At 34.7% G+C, this 23,033-nt stretch overlaps 1 protein-coding gene across 1 annotated transcript; it reads left to right on the forward strand.

Annotated features, from left to right (window-relative positions):
- The first annotated feature begins 4,637 nt into the window (after positions 1-4,637).
- Positions 4,638-21,892, forward strand: LOC129806030 (uncharacterized). Its single transcript, XM_055854336.1, has 11 exons — positions 4,638-5,418; positions 5,543-5,592; positions 5,669-6,080; positions 8,878-9,655; positions 9,717-10,000; positions 14,386-14,621; positions 14,720-14,900; positions 15,034-15,093; positions 15,196-15,608; positions 20,300-20,624; positions 20,693-21,892. The coding sequence occupies exons 1-11, from the start codon at positions 5,383-5,385 to the stop codon at positions 20,819-20,821; spliced, it is 2,904 nt and encodes a 967-aa protein (XP_055710311.1). The 5' UTR covers positions 4,638-5,382; the 3' UTR covers positions 20,822-21,892.
- The last annotated feature ends 1,141 nt before the right edge of the window (positions 21,893-23,033 follow it).

The raw sequence follows: 23,033 nt of genomic DNA on the forward strand, positions 1-23,033 counted from the left end.
TAATTGTTAAAGCCCAGTGAGCATCGAATTGCCATTGCTAGGAGCTCCATGAAACTCTTTGTAACTGATATGACTGATTTTCGAATAGTTTTCCGAATTTACCACTTGAAAAATTTTAAATTTGTCATACGACATTGTCATACTGTTAAAGAATTCCTCTATTTGTGTAGAAGACCTAAAAATAAAATATATATTTTCTTTGATTTAAATTGAAATCATTTCGCGATATTTTACAGCATATGATTAACAATTCAAGAAATTTAAAAAAAAAAATGTTCCTGAAATATTGATTTACAAGGATTACAAAATGTTACAAGTATTTCTACTGGTACTAGCATTCAGTACCTATTTGCTCCTATAATTAACTAATACTAAACAAATCGTGTTTTTCCAAAAAGATTGACTGGCTCCGTTCAGTAATAACCTTTCGAAGAGACAAAGCCACTCCAAAGACAAAAAAAAACCAAGCCAAATCTTTTCGCAAATCGACCGGAAATTTAAAGCGCAAGTTCTCATATTCGCCGCTTTAGCGCTAACTTCTATTTCGAATTTTCGAAATTCCTGACACTTCGATCAACAATGCGCGACAATTTTAAATTTCCATTTGGTTAAAAATTTCCATTTCGTATTTCCAACAGGTTTTCAGGTAAGTTCTGTCTGATATGCCTTATTTAAATTGGCATACTGAAAGATTCAACAGGACAGAGTTCTTAAATCGGGAAGGTTATTACTGATAGTAAGGACTCTGTAGAAGTTTGAGTTATTTGAGTGTCATTAGCTCTTATGGCCCCTACACACTATGAGGAATTTCTTTAAAAAATGCCTTTTTAAAGAAAATTTCCCCTATCCTTAGGCAGAAACGTCAGAATTTTTGAAAAAGGCAATTTTTAACGAAAATTGCTTCTAGTGTGTAGACGCCATTAGTGGTGATTAAAAAAATCATATTTCTGGTGACCTCCAGAAAGGTATAAAGTTATAGATTCATACATTGCTTTTAAACGTTTTTCAAAATTGTAAAATTAGTCCTCTATTTCTATAAAGTTATTCAAGACTTATCGAATAAAAAGTCAATTGTTACGATCGATATTCTTGAATTTTTGCTTCCTGATTACGTTGAAGAACAACTTAAAATCCTCAAAAATTAGTAGAATATTGAAATATCGATAGAAACTCCTATCAGATACCTTTCAGGAGTCAAGAATTAACGACAAAAGCTTTTGATAGACTAAAGCAGAGGTGTGCAAGAACCGTTGAAACCGATTAAACGTCAAAAAAAGGTTGTTCTGGTACAGTAGACTCTCTCAAATTCGGGCATTCGGGACCGAAATGTCAACCGAATTAGAGAGCAATTCAGGCAGCAAATTGTTTGAAATGCAACGATTTTCTGTTCATCTGCATACTCATATTGAATTATAAATTTCATGAAAACCTCTGAATATTGCAAAATCACATCAAAGCTAAGACAAATTATGGCAAATTTGAGCATATTTGCTTCATTTGATAATTATAATCGAACTTGAAAAATGCCAACAAACTTTTTTCGGATTTAACTGCCGCCCGAATTAAAAAGTACTCCGATTTAACGCTGATCTACTTAAAAAACTCTCTTTTATTAATAATGCAAAAATAACCACTTCGTCGCCACTTTTTACTACTTTTCGCTAGTTTTGTAACCACTTCTCGCCACCCTCTTGAAAACGTTCAAACTCGATTATTTTGGGCAATATTATGCAAAGAATACATTTAGCATTTCTTTTTCCTCATTATCACCTTTTTATTACTCACTTGAAATTAATTTTCTTCAATTTTATTTGGGAAATCAAATTAGACTGTTGCAGAAAGTAAACAAAGCAGATTTGAGAATTGAGAATCTGCAAAGTGAAGTTAGCGTCGCCTATTGAAAAACAATGGCGACAGGTGGTAAAATCAATTCAAAACATTACCACTTTCCGCCATGCCTCATTTTTACATAAAAATAATATTAAATGAAATATTAATTAACTAAATACAAATTTTATGTATTCTACGTATGTAATTAAATATTCAATAGACAGATTATTTATCCAAAAATGTAAATTTTGTTCGATGAAAATTTGATGGCACTTGTTATATTTGGTAAGAAATATTGGATTCCATGCACTTGTTTAAAATATTGCTCTAAAATAATCCTCAAAATCTTAAATCCAAAACGAATAATAATTATTTTTCCACTCTATACGTAGCAGCAATAAAGATACAAATAACATTGCTCTACCTGCCGATTTTACTCGGAGGTTTTTTGAATTGTAACGGTATATTCTATTACATTCAGAGAAAATCTGCAGATTCTCGGCAGAATTTCTGCATAAGAAATCTGCATAGTCTCCATTGTCTCAACAAAAATATTGTTGATGTATTAAGAAACTGTGGAAGTTACAAAGAAAATGGAATGTTTTCGTGCAAAAGCACGAAATTTAGATCGACACTGTGTTTAAAGATGTCACTTAACTATTCTCTACTTATAACACGGCGTCGCAGAATTCTCTATTTCATATAAACACTGCGATATTACCAAGAATAACTCTATTGAATTTTGCAAACTTCAGTGAAAAATATTCCATCTTTTAAGACACAGCTGTCTGGAAAGTCTGGAATGTAGAAAAAAATCTACAGAAAATCGGCAAAATATCTACAGAAATTCGTCAGAGTATGCACCAGGATTCGTCAGAAAATCTGCAAAAATTTCTGACGAATTTTGTCCCAAGCCCAAACAAAATTCGTAGGAATATCTACAGATTTCTCGGTAGATTTTCGGCAGAGGTGTAGATATTTTCTGCAGAAATCTTAAAGATATCTGACGAAATTATTTGACGGGTAAAGTGCCAAAATGACAAGGCATAAGTTATAGTTTGGATATTGAAATCTTTATTTGCGTTTCTTCGACTTTTTATCCAAGATCGCAGAATGCCAAATCTTGAAATTTTTTAAATCTTTATTTTAAAATTTTATCTTTATCTTTAGTCGCAGAATAAAACCCAATGTTTCGGAAAAAACGAACTTTTACGGTTATACGAACTTGTTTGCATGTTTCACGACTTACGAGCATTTTGTATATCCTCAGTAGAAATTTACAAACATTTACGAACCTTACGAACAATTGTACAAAATATTATTTTCTTTGTAGGGTGTTATTTGCTCTGTACAATCTTTGATTTTTCGGATTTGACTCCATGCCTTCCCACCCGGCAAATTCTGCAGAATTCTGCAGAAATTCGTCAGATTTGAAAATGTAACTGCCGAAAATTCTGCAGAATATTTGCAGAATTTTGTTCTGAAGGTGGATCCGATCGTTGTATGAAAATTCTGCAGAATTTTCTGCAGAATTTCTATAGAAAATTTTAAAATTATCGGCAGAATTTCTTTAAAGTATTTAGATGATTTCTACATTTCTTCTACCCTTTCTAATGTTTCTAAACATTATTTTAACTACATAAAAATATGTATTTCAATTTATTTAAAATTCAATTTTTATTCAACAATTTTACGTGAATACTCTCTTTTTTTACAATATTATTATAATGTTATAATACAATATTATTAAATCAGCCATAATAGAAAATACGAAGGGGAAGGAAATGGTTAGAAAACACGAAAGAAATTCGCGATGCTCACGATGTCGCACGACTATCCCGAAGCCACACGAAGTATCCGATTGAATGACAAGAAACGTTAAAATTTCAAAAGTGCAGAATTGCAGATCGAAGTTTTGCTGGGTTTCTCAGTGGACAAATTAGTTGTTTTTCTCGGTTTTTCACAGAATGGCTCCGATCAGTAATAACCTTTCGAAGAGACAAAGCCACTCCAAAGCCAAGCCAAACCTATTCAAAAATCTACCGGAAGCCTAAAGTGCAAGTTCGATATTTTTGACTCTTCAATCGTCAATAATATCAACAACAGTGTCCAAAAGTTTGCTGCAAAAAGTGAATTTTGTGGAATTTCAGGATGGTAGAACGTTTTAATTGCAATTTTATTAAGATAGATGTCCAATTCGTGAACTTGCTCACTTTTGTGTAACTCGTCGGTTTAAACGTTCGAACTTCCAACGGGTTTTTAGGTAAGTTCTCTCTGATATACCTTCGAATCGGTAAACGAAAAACCTCAACAGGAGAGAGTTCTCAAATCGGGAAGGTTATTACTGAACGAGAGGAATCTTTGTGGTTCATGGGACACTGAATTTGAATTTCTTAATATTTTGAACAATTTTTAGCATTTTTTTACTCCTTGTATCTTCCTTGATTATTTTCTTAGACTTTCTTGTTCTTCCATTGTTAATCAAAACATCAGTAACTTAGATTTCAACTCCATATAAGGAGGAATTGATGGCTTCAACGACATGAATAACATGGAACAGTGAGAATTAATTTTCGAATTTCACATTTCTTTTAAAAAACACTTTTTATAAAGTTTGTTTAGAAAAGGAGCCTTGAAGTATTGTAGGTAATTTCAATGCCTTTCCAAAATTGCCAAATTTGTCTAAAACGGATAATTATTGTGGTCATAATTGCGTTTTTAGTGTTTCAAAAATGAAAAATTTCATATTTCGAAAAATCAAATAGTAAAATTAGTCGGATGGAATTCTCCGCAGATAGTATGGAACTTTGGTATCTCTGAAAAGGAAGATTTGCTGTAGGGTTAAGGGGATGGAAGAAAACGCGTGGGGAAAATGGGAGCTTTTCCATCCACAAAAGCTCTCTGTAGGTAGGCGATTTGTCAAAAGCTCTCAACGCAGTGCTGAGAAAAATCTTCTGCTTATCTGTTGTGATTTTAGTTTTTTGCCATTTCCACCTGCAATTATTGCCAGAAAAATCTCTCCAAATTGTTGTGAAATGTCCTGGAGTGCATTCTGCAATCAGCCTCAGCTGTAGATAGCAGTAGAATCCGTAGCTATCAGCCAAAAGTTCTCCTCGTTTTTTTCTTTGGCTTTTCCTTCCTGACATTGAAGCTTTAGAGTGGATGAAAGTTTTCGGTGGTGCTTTTTCAGGCGTGAAAGTGTTCTGCGGAGTCGAAGTCAGAGAGCAGAAAATTTTTTGCATCTCCAAATGAAAGACTTCTAAATTTTACCTTACCGCCCAGGACGAGAGGTGGTACTTTGTGGATGAAATAGTGTAATTTATTGTAGCATTTTTAGAATGTATTGTTTGGCATTTTTTTCTTCTAGAAGTTTGTGTGTGAATTTCACTTTAAAAAGAAAAATTTATATCTTGTGATAATAATTCTCAAAATGTTTAAAAGAATTTCGTATTAGTTAAGTGGTGAGATAATGCCGAGTTATTTGATGATAAAATGTTGGAACTTTTGTGCAAGTAAAAAAGTTCTTGGGTAACCTTTGGCCCCCCTCGTGAAATGGCTGCCGAACACACATTTTTTGGCACCTGGGAGGTTTGTTAATCTCTTTTTTTTCTGTTCTTCCACGTTTTCTCCCTCAAATAATTTCCCAGAAATTTCCATGGTCGTTCATTTGCGATGGCTTTCAATTAATTTTTTAACATGGTTGTCCAATTAGATAATGGAGTGTTCCATTTCGGGGACGACGGATTCACTGGGCCTCAAAGGGTGAGTCATGAATGGGTCAGAGAGATGGGTTCTTGTGCAACTCAATACGCTGAATAATTAATTCAATTAATGCCAGGGTGAAATTTCGGCTGGATGAAATGGGAGACATTACGTGGTACAGTGATGTCGTTCATCCGGCCGATGGGAGTCAGGCGGCATCAGAGGAGAGGGACACCGAATTCCTGGCCATTAAGAATGAATTCACCGAAATTCTCTTCAGCTGCGAGACTTTTGAGGTGGTTGAGTTGCTGTCCAATGGACCAGGATTGACCTTTGGAGCCTATGCTGGGCACAATATCGAGTTCAAGACTACCACATTCACGCCCATGGACATGATGGTGCTCAACTGTGAGGGTTGGTGCTTCCTGTCCTGCCGCAGACTCAGGGAGGACCAGACAATCGTTCAGGATTGTCCGTTTTCCCTTCTGTCCGCCCTGCAAGAGGGATATTTTTCCGATGTCATCATCAAGAGCTCAGAAGGACTTTACGTGAGTTACCAAGAAATCTTTATTTTAAGTGTAAGTGTGCCAAATTCCGGCCAGCTTGCAATTTCGGCCACTTTTTTTGTTCCTCGAATTTCCATGAACTTTTAGATTTTACGTACTCTAGAGAGTATACAATGCAAAAGAATAACAAAAAATGAAGCTTCGACAAACGAGATGACGACGTGAAAAAGATTTTGGAAGAATTCCTGAAGAGCAAGGAACTATGAGAACAAAGGTGACCGAAATAGGGCACCAAAGCTATGTCTATATTTTTATTCATTTTAAAATATATTAATAATAATTTTAGAGTAAATAAAGACGGTAAACTGTCTACAAGGTTCTAAGCAACAGTCCTTAAATAGAAGGAATAAAAAAATCAATTTCTATTAAATTACATTTCAAACTTAAGACTTTGTCGCTTGCATGCAACTATGCCGAAATTTGGCACACTTACCCTATGGTATAATTGATTCGGTTTGTGTGGCATTCAGTAAAAAGAAACGTTAAATCTTGGACATCATTTTCTATACGAAGTTGCTAAACCTTCCCCTAAGTAAAACTAGTTTGAAAATATTGCGAATATCTTTTTGTTATTTTGAATATTTGAATATTTTTGCGAATATTTTAAGAATTTTTCGAGTATTTAACCCTTTAACGACGAGACAGTTTTTGCGGACCGAAAATACGCAATAAAAATGAAACCGATAAATAAAATCAGTAAAAGGTCTTACATCTAACCTTAGAAAATCCAACAAAGTCTAATTTTTAAGTAATTTTTAAGTAATTTTAAGTAAAAGTAAAAATTTAAGTAATTTTTCTGACAATACCAATGAATGATAATTTTTACTATAATGAAAAATATTATGTTTGAGTATTGTAGTTTCTATTTCCAAAACGGTTTTCCTTAAAAAAAATTGGAAGTATAAAAAATAATTAAAATTAGTTATCATTATGAGAATTTAAAAATTCGTCATTTTCTAGCATAAAAATTTACTATATAGCAAATAGCTAGAGACTTGCAAAAAATATCGTAGATTCCTTCAACCTTCTACTTTGCAATTACGTACAAACATAAAGAAAAAATAACTTTAGGTAGTCAGGAAAAATTATTTTCTTTATGGGACACCGGTGTTCCAATCGTCCTTAAAGGGTTAAAGAATATTTTGGAAAAATTGCGAATATTGAAAGACTTTTTCAAATATTTCATGAATATATCGAAAGTTTTATGAGTATTGCAAATATGTTTAAAATATGCCGAATAATTTCTGAGTATATTGCGTGTATTTTAAGAATATTGCGTATGCGTATGTTGTAAGAATATTTCAAATATTTCTGAATATAGCGATTGTATTCTGAATTAGTGGGAATATTTTTGAATATTTTGAGAATATTGCGAATGTTTTTTGAATATGGCCAATATCTAAGGAATATGACAAATGACGGATATTATCTGAGTATTGCGAATATTTTTGAATATATGGCGAATTTTTTCTGATCATATCTTATATTTTTGTGAATATTTGATAAAAATTCCCTTATAGGAAAAATTCGGTTTAAACTTAGAGAATTTCGTAATATGAAACATAAATTTTTGTAATTTATTAATAATATTCTTTCATAGAAAAACATGAATTAATTTTTTTGTGTTGATGACAGACTTTCTCGTATTTTTCATGAACACGAAATCGAATAATGGCGCTATTCTAATGGAGAATTAAAAGGAACATCTTTTGTTGAACATTTTTTAGCATATGACTGTTCTCAAATATTTCCTTATATTGGTTCCTGTCATGACTTTTTGGTAGTTTTGGAACACGTCGCGGACTACACGAAACAGTCGAGACAGCAACCAACAAAGAGAGAAATCGATAATGCAGAAGCACTTGAGTTGTGAACAGTCTACAACACTAATAAAAATGTTTTGGGGAATGATTTCCCCTTTTCAATTCTTAATAGACACGTTTTTCAGCACACTACTGTTCTCAGTGCTTCTATATTATTGACTTTTCTCTGTGTTGGTTCCTGTCTTGACTGTTTTCCCTAGTCCTCGTCGTGTTCCAAACCCTCCAAATAGTCGTGACAGAAACCAATACAGAAATAATCAATTATACATAGAAACATTTGAGAACAGTCATGTGCTAAAAAATGTTCAGGAAAAAGATATCCCGTTTCCATTTTTAATTGGAGTAGCAATATATCTCAAGTTAGAATTTTTTTTTCGGAAGCCTTATTTTTTCAGCACCGTCTTTGTCTTTTTATCTATACAAAAGATAGAGCAATATAAATTTAAAAGCTGTTTTAAGCAAAAGATAGTTTCCGAGTAGAGTTACGCCCCTGTTACATTGAGTGAGCGATTTGTTTCTTATTAAAAATTAATAATAAATTTGGATTTTATCAAAACTGTTTTAAAAAATATTTTTAAGCAGGTTTTTTGGGGTAATTCTTGTACTTATTTTAAGTCAAGAAACACGGTATAGGCCTTTTTAAAAACTTCTCTATTTCCTCCTGCTACGACGTTTCGGAGATTGGTTGTCTCCTTCCTCAGGTCTACAATGTTTATGGACAATATTAGGACATATGGGATTTTTTTTACTTCTTTTCCTCCTTTCAATTTTTCAAAAAAAAATCCTGTATGTCCTAATATTGTCCATAAACATTGTAGACCTGAGGAAGGAGACAACCAATCTCCGAAACGTCGTAGCAGGAGGAAATAGAGAAGTTTTTAAAAAGGTCTATACCGTGTTTCTTGACTCAAAATTATCCACAAAAGACCGAGAATACAATTTAGTATTTATTTTAGTTCGAGGCTCATTCAGCAATCCTCCGACTATCGGGGTTCGATTGCAGTATGAACTATCCCAATCCGGGATCTCCTCAGCCACTGACGGATTCTCCCAGTGCAACAACCAAGACCCCTCAAGAAGTTGCCGGAAACAAAGGCCCTACAAGTCACTACCTGCTTCCGCCATCCAACATTCTCAGTGCAAAGTCCATGTCTGGATCATTCAATTGTCTCACTGTGACTTCTCCCAGGGAATCCCTGCTGGCACTTCACAATCAGACATCCTCGTCGGATTCGGATCTGCGCCTGGCGAGTCCGAAGGAAATTTTCACATTCTCCGCGGCTTTTCCGCTGACTCCTACGGAATCTCCAGCGGGCAGAAGAACCTGTCCTTCACCGAAATTCCGATGCTCCTCACCATTTTCACCATCCATCTTTGATACTCCTCCCACATCGCCTCTAACTCCCATCTCAGTCCTCTACAATCTTCCCCATACAATGCTCGTGCCCATCTTCCACTGGCTCTACTCTGAGAGCCTTCCGGCCGGTCTCAAGGAGGATGTCTGTGAGAAACTGATGAAGTTTGCCGAAGTCACAGCTCCTTTGAACAAAATGATTGATATTTGCCGGAAATACGGGCACTATGTCAGGCTAAAGAAGTTCATCATTGATGTAACAATGGATATCCACACGTCTCTCAATCGCATCATCCAATCCATCAATCCTGTCACCATCTCACGCCATCCCGAAGTTCTCTGTTCAGTCTTCAAACACAGTGTCAAGGAGACTGCAATTGGTGAGGTTGAAGCTCAATCATTTCCTGGAAAATTACCAAGAGAAAAACTTTCCATTTTCAGGCTGTGCTAAAATCCTCCAGTTCTGCAATATTTTCGTGAAGGAAGCCTCCAACATTTCGCGTCAGCAGCGCCATGAGATCATCAAGTTTGCTCGATCGAGAATGCCAATCCTCGCTTCGCAGGTCCATCAGCTCCTCAAGAATATCTACGACGTCCTGTCCAGGCTGTCGCCGGAGAAGAAGAGCGAACTCGCTACATTCCTCGTTCCTCACATTGAGATCACCTTCGACCGGATGACTAATCTCATTGGGGACATTAAGACATCGCTGGAGAAAATGTACCAGGTGAGTTGGATTGATTTTGAAACGAAAAGCTCGAATTAGGATTAGCCTTTACAAACTGAAATTATTAATTTTAATCGAACTGGAATTAAAGGAACTTCTAGGATCTTTCCTTCAATTAAAAACCCATTTAAGTGGGACTGAAACTTGGAAAAACTGTTCCTATGGTTTGTTTCTGGGATAAAATCTCTCACAGTCCTCTGTTATACTACCCCGCAGTGTGTCTTGGCTAAAATTGACTGATTGACAGAGATGTGATTTTTTATAGACATGAAACATTTGATTCCTTTAAGTTTACGTGTTCGAAAAAATAAAACATTCCTCAATGAGCTTTCGAAGAGAGCTAATTCGAAATAAGGTATCCTTATTTCGAAGATATGGTCCGGGGAATATATGGTCCTACTCTTATATAAAATTTATTTCATATATATTTCATATAAAATAAAAACCTTATTTCAATTTAATTTAATTTAATTAGTTTTAACTTAATTTTTAATTTTCTGGAGCTTTCATGTCCACTTAGAGAGCGCAAACAGCCTTTCGGCTATGCGCTACTTTATAAAAAAATCGCACTCTACATCCCTGTGCCTTTGCGCTAGGTTTCTGCCATAAAATTGTAAAACTTGCCATGGCAACTTTGTAAAAGTAATTTTTTCAAAGATTACACAGCCAATGAAGAAGCATTTCTGCCGTTTGGCTTCGGAGGCTGATCAACAACGCTAAGACGGCGGCAGACGCATGGTAAGGGGGGAAATGTAGAGCTTGAATAAATTTATTATATTATTATTATTGAAATTTTGCTTAAGGATTTTTTCATTTTGATTCGAAATCTCGTTTTCGACATAAAAATCTCCCATTAAGCTTTATTTTTAGATTTATGTGACTATTTTTAGGCGTTATGAAACACTAAAGCTCTCTTAACTTTTATCGTTTTGCTCTTTACGACTTTTCTGGGATGGAAAAATAATATCTTTCCGGTATCGAGTGGGAAAGAAGAAATCACGCAGATGTGTAAATCTTTATGGGAGATTTTGAAGTAAAATACCCTGGTTTAAAGAAGCCTTTATAGCAAGATTAAAAAGCGTGCTCTAAAGGAAATCGCACTTATTTTTTATTTAAGTAATGTAGCAAGAGAATAAAAAGAACGAGAAACTAATACCGATTAGAAATCGAAAAATTTGCTTCATTTTTGATATAAAATCTCCCTGATACCTGTTATAATTGCCCCAAGTGTGTCTAGGATAAATCAGAAATGTGTGCTCGCTTTATATTTTCTTACGAAAGAAGGACTTCAAGTGGAAATATCCTTGTGTAAAGAGGTAATAAGGGAGTATCTAAATTCTAAAGTTATCGTTACAAAAGAATATTTATTCACTCTATCAGTCTTCAAATTTATTTTGTTTGTAAAAAAACGTGGGTTTGAATTTCAAAATGTTTAATAATAAAATAATACGTCAGTTGAAATTTTTAGTTTAGCCGAGACACATTTGGGGAGGTTCCCTGAGCTCTCCTATATTTGATTTTTCGATATCCGAATGACAACTATCAAATAACGAAGGTTCAACATTTCTAAATTCTGTTAGTGATTTAAGAAAGGTTATGCATGAAAATGATTGGATTCAATTTAATTTCTAATTCATATAGATGAATTCGGTAAGACTCTTCTCGTTCAGTAATAACCTTGCCGATTTGAGAGCTTTCTCTCGTTCAGATTTTTTTTTGTACCAATTCGAAGATACATCAGAGAGAACATACCTAAAAACCCGTTGGAATTTCGAACGTTTAAACTTAAACCAATGAGTTACACAAAAGTGAGCAAGTTCATGAAAAGGACACTTATTTTAATGAAATTGCGATTAGAATGTTTTGCCATACTGGAATTTTACAAAACTAAAGAAAATTTCAATTTTTGTAGCAAAAGTTTGCACATTGTTGCTGACATTGTTGGCGATTGAAGTGTCAAGAATATCGAAATTCGAAATGGCAGAACAATCAGCGCTAAAGCGGCGGACCTTGGGCTTGTTGGAAAGGTCTTGGAATTGTCTGACAAGTCTGAACCGATTTTAATCGGTTTTGAACTAGTAATAAACCGATTCATATGTAAACTTAATGAGTATGCAAAAGGACAAAAAATCGTTGCATTTCAAAAACTTTGTAGCCCGAATTTCTCTCTAATTCGGATGACATTTCGGTCCCAAATTCCCGAATTTGAGAGAGTCTACTGTACATGTTTCGGAAATACTTTTCAGGTATTGCTTCTGAGCTACGAGGTCGTGCACTTAGCAAACCCTCGAACGCTTTTCCACTCGTTTTTCATTGTAAAAAATCATGTGACCGAAGTTCGTGTTCGAAATTTTAATTTTATTTAATTTTATTCAGGTCACACTTGAAGCAGTTATTACAGAGGGAAGCAAAAATTTATCTCAGAAAAGAACAATTAGGGAGATTTCGCAAGATTTCCCGATCCATAGTTCAATAGTTTGTGTTCATTTAAGTGGATGCATTTCGAAATACACCCCTCTGTGCTATGCACCGGTGAATCTTAAGCGATATCTATCAATGGTTTGTTTGAGATAAAATGTCCTTACTGTCTGTTATAATTCCTCCAAGTGTGTCTCGACTAAAATATCCTGAAACGTAGCCAGATATTGTATTTATTTTTCTTTTGCATAAAATTTAGCCCTACCGTAGAGAAATTTCACTAGAATTCCCATTTGCTTCTTTTACCGTGCTATCACACTAGGATTTTTTCATTATGTGAAACCAATTTAATTTTCAGATGAATAGTTCCTATGCGTTATTTTGCATTAAAGATCATTTGAATTGATAGATTTTCGCTTATTTATTGATATAAACTAATACTTGGCCCACCAAAACATGTTTAAACATGCGAAAATAGCATAAATGCTGTTGCTCAATTAAATTTAAATTCAGCAAATTTAAATGTTAAAATTGCTCATTCATTTCAATTTTATTGAAGTTAAACAAGAAGCCTTTTAAACTAAATTGTTCTTATTAAATTTATTTACTCGTATTTAATTATTATTTGTGGCCAAAAAAGAAGATAAGTACAGTGATTTAGTGATAAACTTGTACGGCAATGAAGATTCAGTATCGGGAGTAATTTGCTGAGTTCCTCAAATTGCAAATCTCATTTGGGATGACTTCATACAGATTTTCAACAAGACTGTATGAGAGTCTCTTCATGAGTCCCCTTGCTTACAACCCTTTCTTCTGGCTTTGGGGATTCTTTTGCATAACAGATAATTTCAATTTTTTTTCAATTCAATTTATTTTCATCTCATTACGTCTTTTTACCCCCCTTCCCATGCGTCCATCGCCGTCTTAGCGTTGATTCCAGTCTCCAGGACTAAACGATGGAAACGTCCTTTCACAGACTGTATGTTATTTGTTACAAAGTCATTGTTACAATTGTGATAAGTGATTTATAAGACATTTTGAGCACTATCACACATTTTCCGGAGTCATTCACAATCAAAAATCTCGCGGAACTATTTGAAATTGAGCAAATTTCTTGCAAAATGTGTCCTGTAGGGGAATTCTCTAATTTTCATGGCATTGTCACGCGTGAGTTCGAAACTTGACAATGCCATTCGAGCTTTTTTTGTCATATCATATAAGTTCGAAAATGCATTTGAATTTTTAATGAAATCCCTTTATTTGATGATTTTATGAAAGTACAGTACGTCTTGGTTGATTTGTTTAACAAAAATCATTGTCATTTGAATTGCCAGAAATCTCAAATATGTGACTTCTGACAATGCCACGTGAGCTGAAATGGCAATGTCACGGCTACAGAATCGCATTTTCGAAAAAGCTCTCCTAAGATTCGAACCCAATTTGTCATATGGCATTGCCAGAAAATTACAGAATTCCCCTCCTGGATGTGAGAATTTTCAAATAAATTCTAGCAATCTTATAATGATCAATTTGCTCAATTGAATTTAAAATTAAATTGTGAAAATCCTAGTGTGATAGCACCGTTTTAAGTAGATTCCGACAAGGTCAAATTTTCGGAAATAGTTATATCTTTTATGCGTCTTAAGGCAAATTAAACTGGGTAAAGTTTAATCGGGGATTTGTATATTGGGAAGAGATTTCAAATTAGAATTCCCTTGTCTAAATGGGGCCTAATAAATTAAATAAATAAATAATTAAGTGATACTGTGATTTCTTTTTTTATTCCTTGAGTAAGCTCAAGTAAGCTTGACCTCATAAATAATTACGACTTATCTTCTTCGAGAGTTGTAGCTATAATTAAAGTTGAAATAAAAATATTCTTTTGGTGGAGGTTTATTCGGGAACTGTATGAGTTACTTTCCGGAAAGGAAATTATTTGAATTTTGATGCAAATATTTGCAATGCAGGATCTGAAATCGGTGCAATCTGGCTCTCAGGGAGCAGATTTGCCGAGGAATCAGGTGCAGGATCGAAATTCTCAGCAGATTGAGATTGGGTGCCAAGGCCATGGGGGAACGTTCCACAATAAGTACTCTGGGTCAGAGAATGATCTCACCTTTGTGCTGTACATGTATGAATTGCGCAAAATGCGAGACATTTATGGGCGTGTGCAATCAGCCATGGAGATTGTGCAGCAGAATAGGTGAGAAAGGGAATTTATGTATAATCCCATAAGTCCTGCTTCTCTTATCCACCTTCACTCTAAACTAATATCCTGTCCATTTGCAAATTCCACCCTAGGAATACCTTCATTGAGATGGCAACAGATGAGAAGGAGAGAACAATTCGACGCAATTTGGATCAATTAATTCTTGAGCTTCCGTCGTACATTGCGAGAATTGAGAAATTATCGGACAATCTGGATGGGAATATCGGTTGGAAAGAATTTAAGTTTTGCTTCAAGTTAGCAACAGGTCAAGTGGTAAGTTTATGGTCAATTTCTTCAAATGCTTTTCCTCCCCATGTGATATATTTTCACTTTAATGTATTCTGTTGTGCAAATTTCTTCCCCTTTTGCACAAAAAAAAACAACACAAATTGTGCACAATCTGCAGAATGGAGTTATTTCCAAGTTACTGGAGCACAAAACTGCCTTAAAGACCCCAATTATACGAGTAAGTCCCCCTTGTTCTTTTTTTGTTGTTGGTGATGCCTTGTCTTGGGCCAATGCCAAAAGAGGGTTTTTGGTGTGATAATGTTGTACGATTTTTGGGTAGATTTGTGAACTGGTGGGAAGGGAGGAATTTCGACAGGCAATGGTGGAGTTGCAATTAATTGCTGAGGATGCTGCGGTGAGGGGTGTTGTGGGTGGGCACGAGAGGAATCACCAGATAGACTACACGGGAATAAAATTGAATCTCACGAGGCACATTTGCAATCCTCCGCCAATTGTGAATAGCGGCCTGTCCAAGAGTGCTCTGCGTCTGCTGCATTCTGGGCATTTGTCAGACATGGAATTCGAAGTGATTGTGCCTTCGGGAGCTTCACAGCAGATTCATGCTAAAGGTCAGGTGGATCGACTGGCCAAGACCACAGTTCACGTCTTCAAAGCTCACCGGGTCATTGTGGCAGCCAGATGTGAGTGGTTCAGGAAGGCTCTTCTCTCTGGCATGAAAGAGGATATTCATCGGTGAGTGTGCAAAAGCTCCTTGTGTTGGGAATCCCATGGGAAAAAATTAGTTTAGGAAGCTAATGCAATCGCTTCCTTAGAGTAAACAAATCGTAAGGGAGACCGGGGTTAAAAAAAACTCAGCAAGGTCTCATTTAATCAGAGGTATTTCGAAATTAACTCCGCTATGCACCGGATGAATCTCAGAATTTTTTCTCAATGGTTCGATCCTGAGATAAAATCTTCCAGGCATCTGTTATAAATTTCTACAAGTGTGTCTCAGCTAAAACAAAATGTTCATGCTTCGTACGATCCCAAGCTTCGTAATGACTAAATTTTACCTGTTTCTGAATAAATATGACTCCGCAATATATTTTAAAAATTGGACACTTTCTCCTACTTAGAAAATAAATTGAATAAAGTAAAACAAGGTACCTAGACTTGGCACTTCTCCTTTATTTCTTGCGACGCACAGTGGGGCAGAATACCCAAAAACCTGGCAAAAAACCGAAAAAAAATTTCAAATGTTTGAAATCTAATACCGCCAAATAATAGTTGACTAGTCTCCTAACAAACCTTATACCCAGATTTTTTTTCTTTAAAGTTATGGTACCTTGAAATAACACGTCAAAGTTGGTCTTGCATTTCGATTTAGTCGATTTTATGTGGAAAAATGACATAAATTTGAACCAAAGAAACATTAAAGGCGAGGTCCCGATCTATAACCAATTTCTATTTACAGTAGACTCTCTCTCAAATCGGCATTTGGGGCGAAATGTCATCCGGTTCATCGATAGAATTGAGCGTCAAATCCTTTGTAAATTCCACAAAAAGTGCTCAATTATAAAGAATCACGATAAAATAGGAAGAACTGCAGCGAATTTGAGCAAATTAGCTTTATAATTAAATGTGAAAATTGTCAACAAAATTTTTCGCCCGATTGAAAAAGAGCCGATTGAGTGAGAGTCTACTGTATTCTAAAGGCCCTGCTCTGTCAAAAACCATCGAGAACCCCTGCTCCTTTAGTGCGATTTTTTGGCTATGATGAATTAAAGTTGCTGAAAATTGACTTTCGAGTATATTGCATGATATCACATATAATGTTAGTAGAAGACGTCTAAAGTTTTTAATGGTGTATCTCAATTCCTGATGAAGATTACTTGGACGAATTAACTATTATTAAATGTTACTACAATTCCATCCCTACGAACGTCTCTCCTTCCCCTTCAGAAACCACTCTTTTTGGAATATTTCAAGAAATAAAGCACTTTCATTTTTTATATGTTTTATTGTGTCCTAGCGGACATTCCGTCATACAATGTTGAATCATACAATGATTCATGACAATCATACAATGATTGAATCATACAATGTCAAAGTTTAATCACTCTGGAGCGCCTATTTCTCAACCGATATGGTCAAATTTTGATTTTTTGGAAAGGTCTTGAAATTTCTAACCTGTATACATACATAGGTCCTAATCGATTACAAATGTATAAAGTGTAGACTCCATCATTTTTTAAAATTAAAACACTCAGTATAACTTTTAACTTTTTATTTTATCCGTCTACTCTCTCTGGCGTCCAATCTAAGTCTGTCGGTCTTTCGTTGTTCGTCCGTCTTCGTCAGTTCTAAATGCCATCTCGCGGCAATTATTCTAAGTATCGTCCGTCCCGTCCGATCACAAAAGTAGCATTTGTTTTTTGGCAAAGTATCAAAACCGTCAAGATAGTCCAAAGCGCTCAATGTTTTCTTTTTAATTTAATTTACACATAAATAAATTTATGTTCTTCTTCTATAAACACTTCTTCAGTATCCATTTATACATTTAGGTCTCATTCTTAGGAGACTTACAACTAATAGAAAATTACAATGTTTGCAGCTTCCTCTTATACATAAAATACATAATAAACAAAAAAATCTTCTTCAGGTTGGGTTATAGAGATATTTTAAGCTATAAGCTCTTCAATTAATTTACAAAAGCAATTAAATTTAAGTCGCTTGTAACATAATTTTAAGAATTCAATTCTGTAGCTATTAGAATAAATAATATCTCTATTTCATCATTTACCCGGTAATGTTCCAATTTTTTCTCTAAAATCCTTAATTTACCATTAATGCCTCGAAAAGGATAACGTGATCGGATTTATCACTATATAGTAGTATAGTATATTCTCCTTGAAAAAAGAGCTTAGGTTGAAAAAGATCGTAAAACTGCAAAAGCAAGATTTTTACAAAACAAAATTCGAAGGTCTTCTTCATACTAAAAAATAATTTTTTTTCTAATACTAAGATAAAAATTTCAGCAAATAAGTGTCAATTCCGCAGAATTTTAAGAAAACAAATCATTCTAGACTCATTCAGAATGCAAAAATACCATAAAATATTGAGTATGATATATTGGGTATTCTGCTCCACTGTGCGACGTGTGAAACCATGTAAATACCCTCTAGAATTATGTTGAAGTAATCATCAAAATCTGTTCAGCTACAGTCGAAATAATTGAGGTTATGTGATATTCAAATTGGTTTTTCGACTATGGTGCTCCTGGTGTTGGCCACACGAAGTTCAAGTGTTCTATAAAGTTGTATCATTTTGTGAGATCTTTCATTTGAGTCTTCACTCATCAAAATCGGTCAAATAGAACCGGAGATATTATTTTTTGAATTTCGTGAAATTTGACCCCTCATATCTCCGGTTCTATTGAAACCACAGTGAACCCACGCCATTTTTTGGAAACTTCATAGACTAGTCTACAACATTCTAAAATTTGATTAACTTGCACACTGGCGTTTTTGAGAAAAATGAGTTTGAATTTTGATGAATTTTGACGCTAACACAGCGCCACTTGTGGTGACTTTTTGGACTTCCATCTGAAAGTGTTCATCGGGACGAAACCAAAAACCCAAAATTTATGTCAAAGTCAAAATTTTAATTAGAATCGGAGATAGAGGCCGATCAATTTTCGAACTTTGACTCCTTATAGCTCGGGTCAGAGGTTATCGATCGACTTAAGTATTTATTTGTTTGATAGGTATAATCAGCGGCTATAACATACCAAAATTTCAATCCGATGCACAAAGGAATTTTTGAGTTATTTAACTTAGAAAATTGAAAATTTTTGTTTTTAATAAAAGCGATATATAACCTTTGCCGAAAACCGCAAGTGGATATCTTTCTTAGTTTGGGAGCTATTAAGCTCCAAAGAGTGGCCGGCCGGTAACGTAACTTAGCCACTCATATATTCGTGATCATGAAACGGCGAAACACATTTTGGCAAAGTTTGGGCCCGATCGAAGAACATGAAATCTTGGTAGGATTATAGTAGACGAGATTGTTAAAAATCTCACCTAATACCCTGATTTAAATGAACCCTTTTCGAATTTTAAATAGCTAAATCCATGTTTAAGCTGGGATATTTGGTACGAAATTTCTCTTTTAGAGCACGAAATTCTTTATTTTCGAAAACTCAAATAGTTTTTTGAATTTTTCGAACGTCTAAGCTTTACAAAATCAGTTTTATTGGAGAACATGAAGCTAGGTTTCCCTTTTTGAAAATGAAGAAGAGAATGGAGACATATTTGGCCACCCTTTCGGATAGATCTCTGAATCTTCGAAAAGACGTGGTCATGCGAAATGAGCATTTTTGTCTAGTTGTGAAATATTTAAGCTGGGAAATGGAAATAGTTCGAGTTTTCGCAGCCTCTAGGTTATGTTAGAGGCTAGTTTGATAGAAATAATGAGGTTTTTATTTTTAGTTTTTTAAGTAATCATCATTAATCACAAAAAGTCACTTTGTTTTCCTCTGTGATTGCCATTTGAAAGTCAGATATACTTTCTGTTTTAGCTGAGACACACCTGGGAGTATTATAATGTTCAGCACACAATAACTTTTGTTTGCAAACATGTTTTCAAAATTTCCTATTAGAGTAAGCGAGATAACTAGATCTCTGTTTCATTCACTCTCATTGAAATGTCAAAAACATGTTTACAAAACAAAAGTTATTGTGTGCTGGTCATAACAGACAATGGAGAGGGTCCTATTTTAGAAACCAACCAAAATGTAAAAATTATTGAAACTCACCCGTATATAGCACAATGGGATGCTTTTCGAAATAATTTTTTTTAGAAGTAGACGAACAATTTGATTTTTTAACCTAAAAATTCACTTTTTGATATATTTTCAAAAGAAAGTTACGATATTACATTATCGAAGTGACGAATAAAAGCATAATGGGCATAATTAAAGGGAACTAACACAATGTTTGCTCAGAAAGTGAGCTTCAAGTATCTAAACTTGATTTTAGAAGTCAATTATTCTAAAGACTAAGTTATACATTTCTTATCGATTGAGGCAAGATACATTACTATCTTTTACGACCTATTTCACTTTCTCTCATGGAATGCTCTCAAATTTATTGCCACCCAAATATTCCTCTTAAACTTTCGCGAATATCCTCGAATTTATAGGTATTTCCCGCATTTAAGTATCACTCTCAGGGCTCTGCAAAAGGTGAAGGAGCTTCGGAAGGCTCGGAAGGGAGTAGGTAGTCAATAAGATATTGAAATTTGCAAAGGGACTAAATTAAATTTCATCCCATGAGAGAGACATTTTTAGGGCAAAGATTTTGTGAAATTAATTTAATAGAGTTGATTTATTAATTTTTCGCCTTTTCCTCCTCATTTTCTCGTTTTGGATGAAAATCGGACAGAAAAATTACTATTCATGATACATCACCTGTGATATTTCGCCGATTACTTTTATACTTGTACGGTGCTCCAATTGATAAGACGGTGGGTGCTGAGCAATTGTGCGAACTGATGCTCCTGGCTGATCGATACTCAATTGATGAGCTAAAGGATATCTGTGAGCATACTCTGAGATCGCAAATTGACGAGGAATCCGTCATTCTTCTGCTGAGCATTGCTGATCGCTTCAACACGGCCATCCTCAAGGCAAATTGTCTGTCATTCATCTCCAGTCATTCGCATCTCACGCACCTGGACATTTTTGCTGAGCTTCCGGAATCGCTGCAGGTGAGAGATGGACAGAAAATTAATTTTGTTTTCCAGGAAAAAAAAAGAGAAACTCTTCTTCCTTGCAGAATGAAGTCATTGAACTGCTTCAGTGGTGCGATCGAACTCCTGAACCATGGAATCACAATTTGGATATCAATGGAGTGGTTCTGACAAATCCTGAAAATTCTAGAAAATCACCTCAACCATTTATGTGACAAATTTTACCACTTTTCCATCATTTCACTTCAGCATTTTCCTTTCAGGATCGTTTTTCTTGCTTCAATTGCTCAAAATTCTTTCTGCTGAAAATCTAAATAAAATGAAATAATGCAGTTAATGGGGTTCGCACAATTACTTAAAGTTTACCTGAAATGGTTTGATCTGCTAGCCAAGTCCCTCCCCTCCTTCACATTTGTTTTTAAGTACACAGAGAAAAAACGGGGGTTCGATTAACTTTTTAGGTGTAAAAATATATCAACACTTTTTAATGTTAATTTTACACCTTTTTAAGTGTAAAATCAACACGAAAAGGGTAACTTTAACCCTCAATACACCTAACAAGGGTAATATTTACACCGATTTTTGATCAATACTGCAATTTAAAATTAACATTTCCGGAATGTTATTTTAACTTTTTCGGATTTCTCTCAGTGTCCACTGAGAAAAAAGAGGGTGCAATTAACATTTTTTCCTCATAAATTTAACACTTTTTAGGTGTAAAAATATATCAACATTTTTTCATGTTAATTTTACACCTTATTAAGGGTAAAATTAACATGAAAAAGAGTACATTTTACCCCTAATACACCTAAAAAGCATAAATTTACACCAATTTTGGATCAATACTGCAAGGTAAAATAAACATTTCCGCAATGTTATTTTAACTTTTTCGGATTTCTCTCAGTCAGTGTAGTACAAATTCATTGTAAAACGAACAAAGTGAGCTGAAAAAAAAATACCGCGTTTTCAGATTATTTTTGCTGAATCGTTCAGCAAAATTATGCTGAGCGCTTAGCAGTTCTCGAACAAAAAGTGCTAACCAAATGGAAATGGCACTGTCTCGCGAGTGTCGTTTTAAAGTTAGTGGAATTCAGGTGAAAATACACATGTTTTTAATACGGTTACCATTTGGTTTCATTTGGCTATTTTTTATATACCATTATATTATATACCATTTGGCTACATCGACAACATTTATTCCAGGGCGTGGCCTTCGGGTAAAATAAACCACAACTCTTACTGAACTAATTACTGGCAAGATTAAAAATTCTCGCCACTTTTTTCTCTTCTAACCAACAAAACAAAATTAAGGTATTATTTGAACAAATGTTTTGTGTTTAATTATCCAAAGCTTCAGAAAGGGGCGTGGCTTGAAGGAATCACGGGAGGATCTTACTAAGAAGTTTAATATCATGTCCATAACAAAAACGAAGTTAACAAATAGCTTCATGAAAGTAAAGAATGTCTAATAAAACGGAATAAGACTTTTTACACTTAAGGGTATACTTCAGGTGAACTAAATAGAACGCGCAGTCAAGCGAGAGATCACCTGCATTCTCGACGCCAAATTGGCAAGAATACAAGTAAGGCCATGGGAGTAATTACCCGGGGAGCTCTCTTTAAATCACAGTCCCACTTTGCATTTGCGTAGCAAAGGAAATGTCTCAATGTTAAATGATAGATAACTGCGTCGCTCACGGTTTACTCGAGTGCCGATGTGCCGATCTTTCATAAAAATTGTGCCGATTTGCTGATATCGCACGGATTTGTCGATCTCATGCCGGTATATCGATTCGGCAGAATATCCGCAGATATTCCGTAGATATTTAGGATAAATTCTGCAAGACTAAAACGAACTACATGAGTTTAAATGAACGCCATACTTCATACACTGAGAGAAATCCGAAAAAGTTAAAATAACATTCCGTAAATGTTAATTTTACCCTGCAGTATTGATCTAAAATCGGTGTAAATATTACCCTTTCCAGGTGTATTAGGGGTTAAAGGTACCCTTTTTCATGATTATTTTACCCTTAATAAGGTGTAAAATTAACATTAAAAAATGTTGATATATTTTTACACCTAAAAAGTGTTAAATTTCTGAGGAAAAAATGTTAATCGCACCCTCTTTTTTCTCCATGTAATAATTGAATTAAAATCTGCAGTCTTCGCTAAAATCGTGCGAATCTGCCGATTTTTGCTAAGTAACATGCCTACTGAGAAAAAAAAGGGGGTGCGATTAACTTTTTTTGCTCACAACTTTAACACTTTTTAAGTGTAAAAATATATCAACTTTTTTTAATGTTAATTTTACACCTTTTTAAGTGTAAAATTAACATGAAAGAGGGTAACTTTAACCCCTAATACACCTAAAAAGGATAATATTTATACCGATTTTGGATCAATACTGCAAGGTAAAATAAACAT

The sequence above is a fragment of the Phlebotomus papatasi genome, chromosome 3 (assembly GCF_024763615.1).
Source record: "Phlebotomus papatasi isolate M1 chromosome 3, Ppap_2.1, whole genome shotgun sequence".
NCBI classification, from domain to species: domain Eukaryota; kingdom Metazoa; phylum Arthropoda; class Insecta; order Diptera; family Psychodidae; genus Phlebotomus; species Phlebotomus papatasi.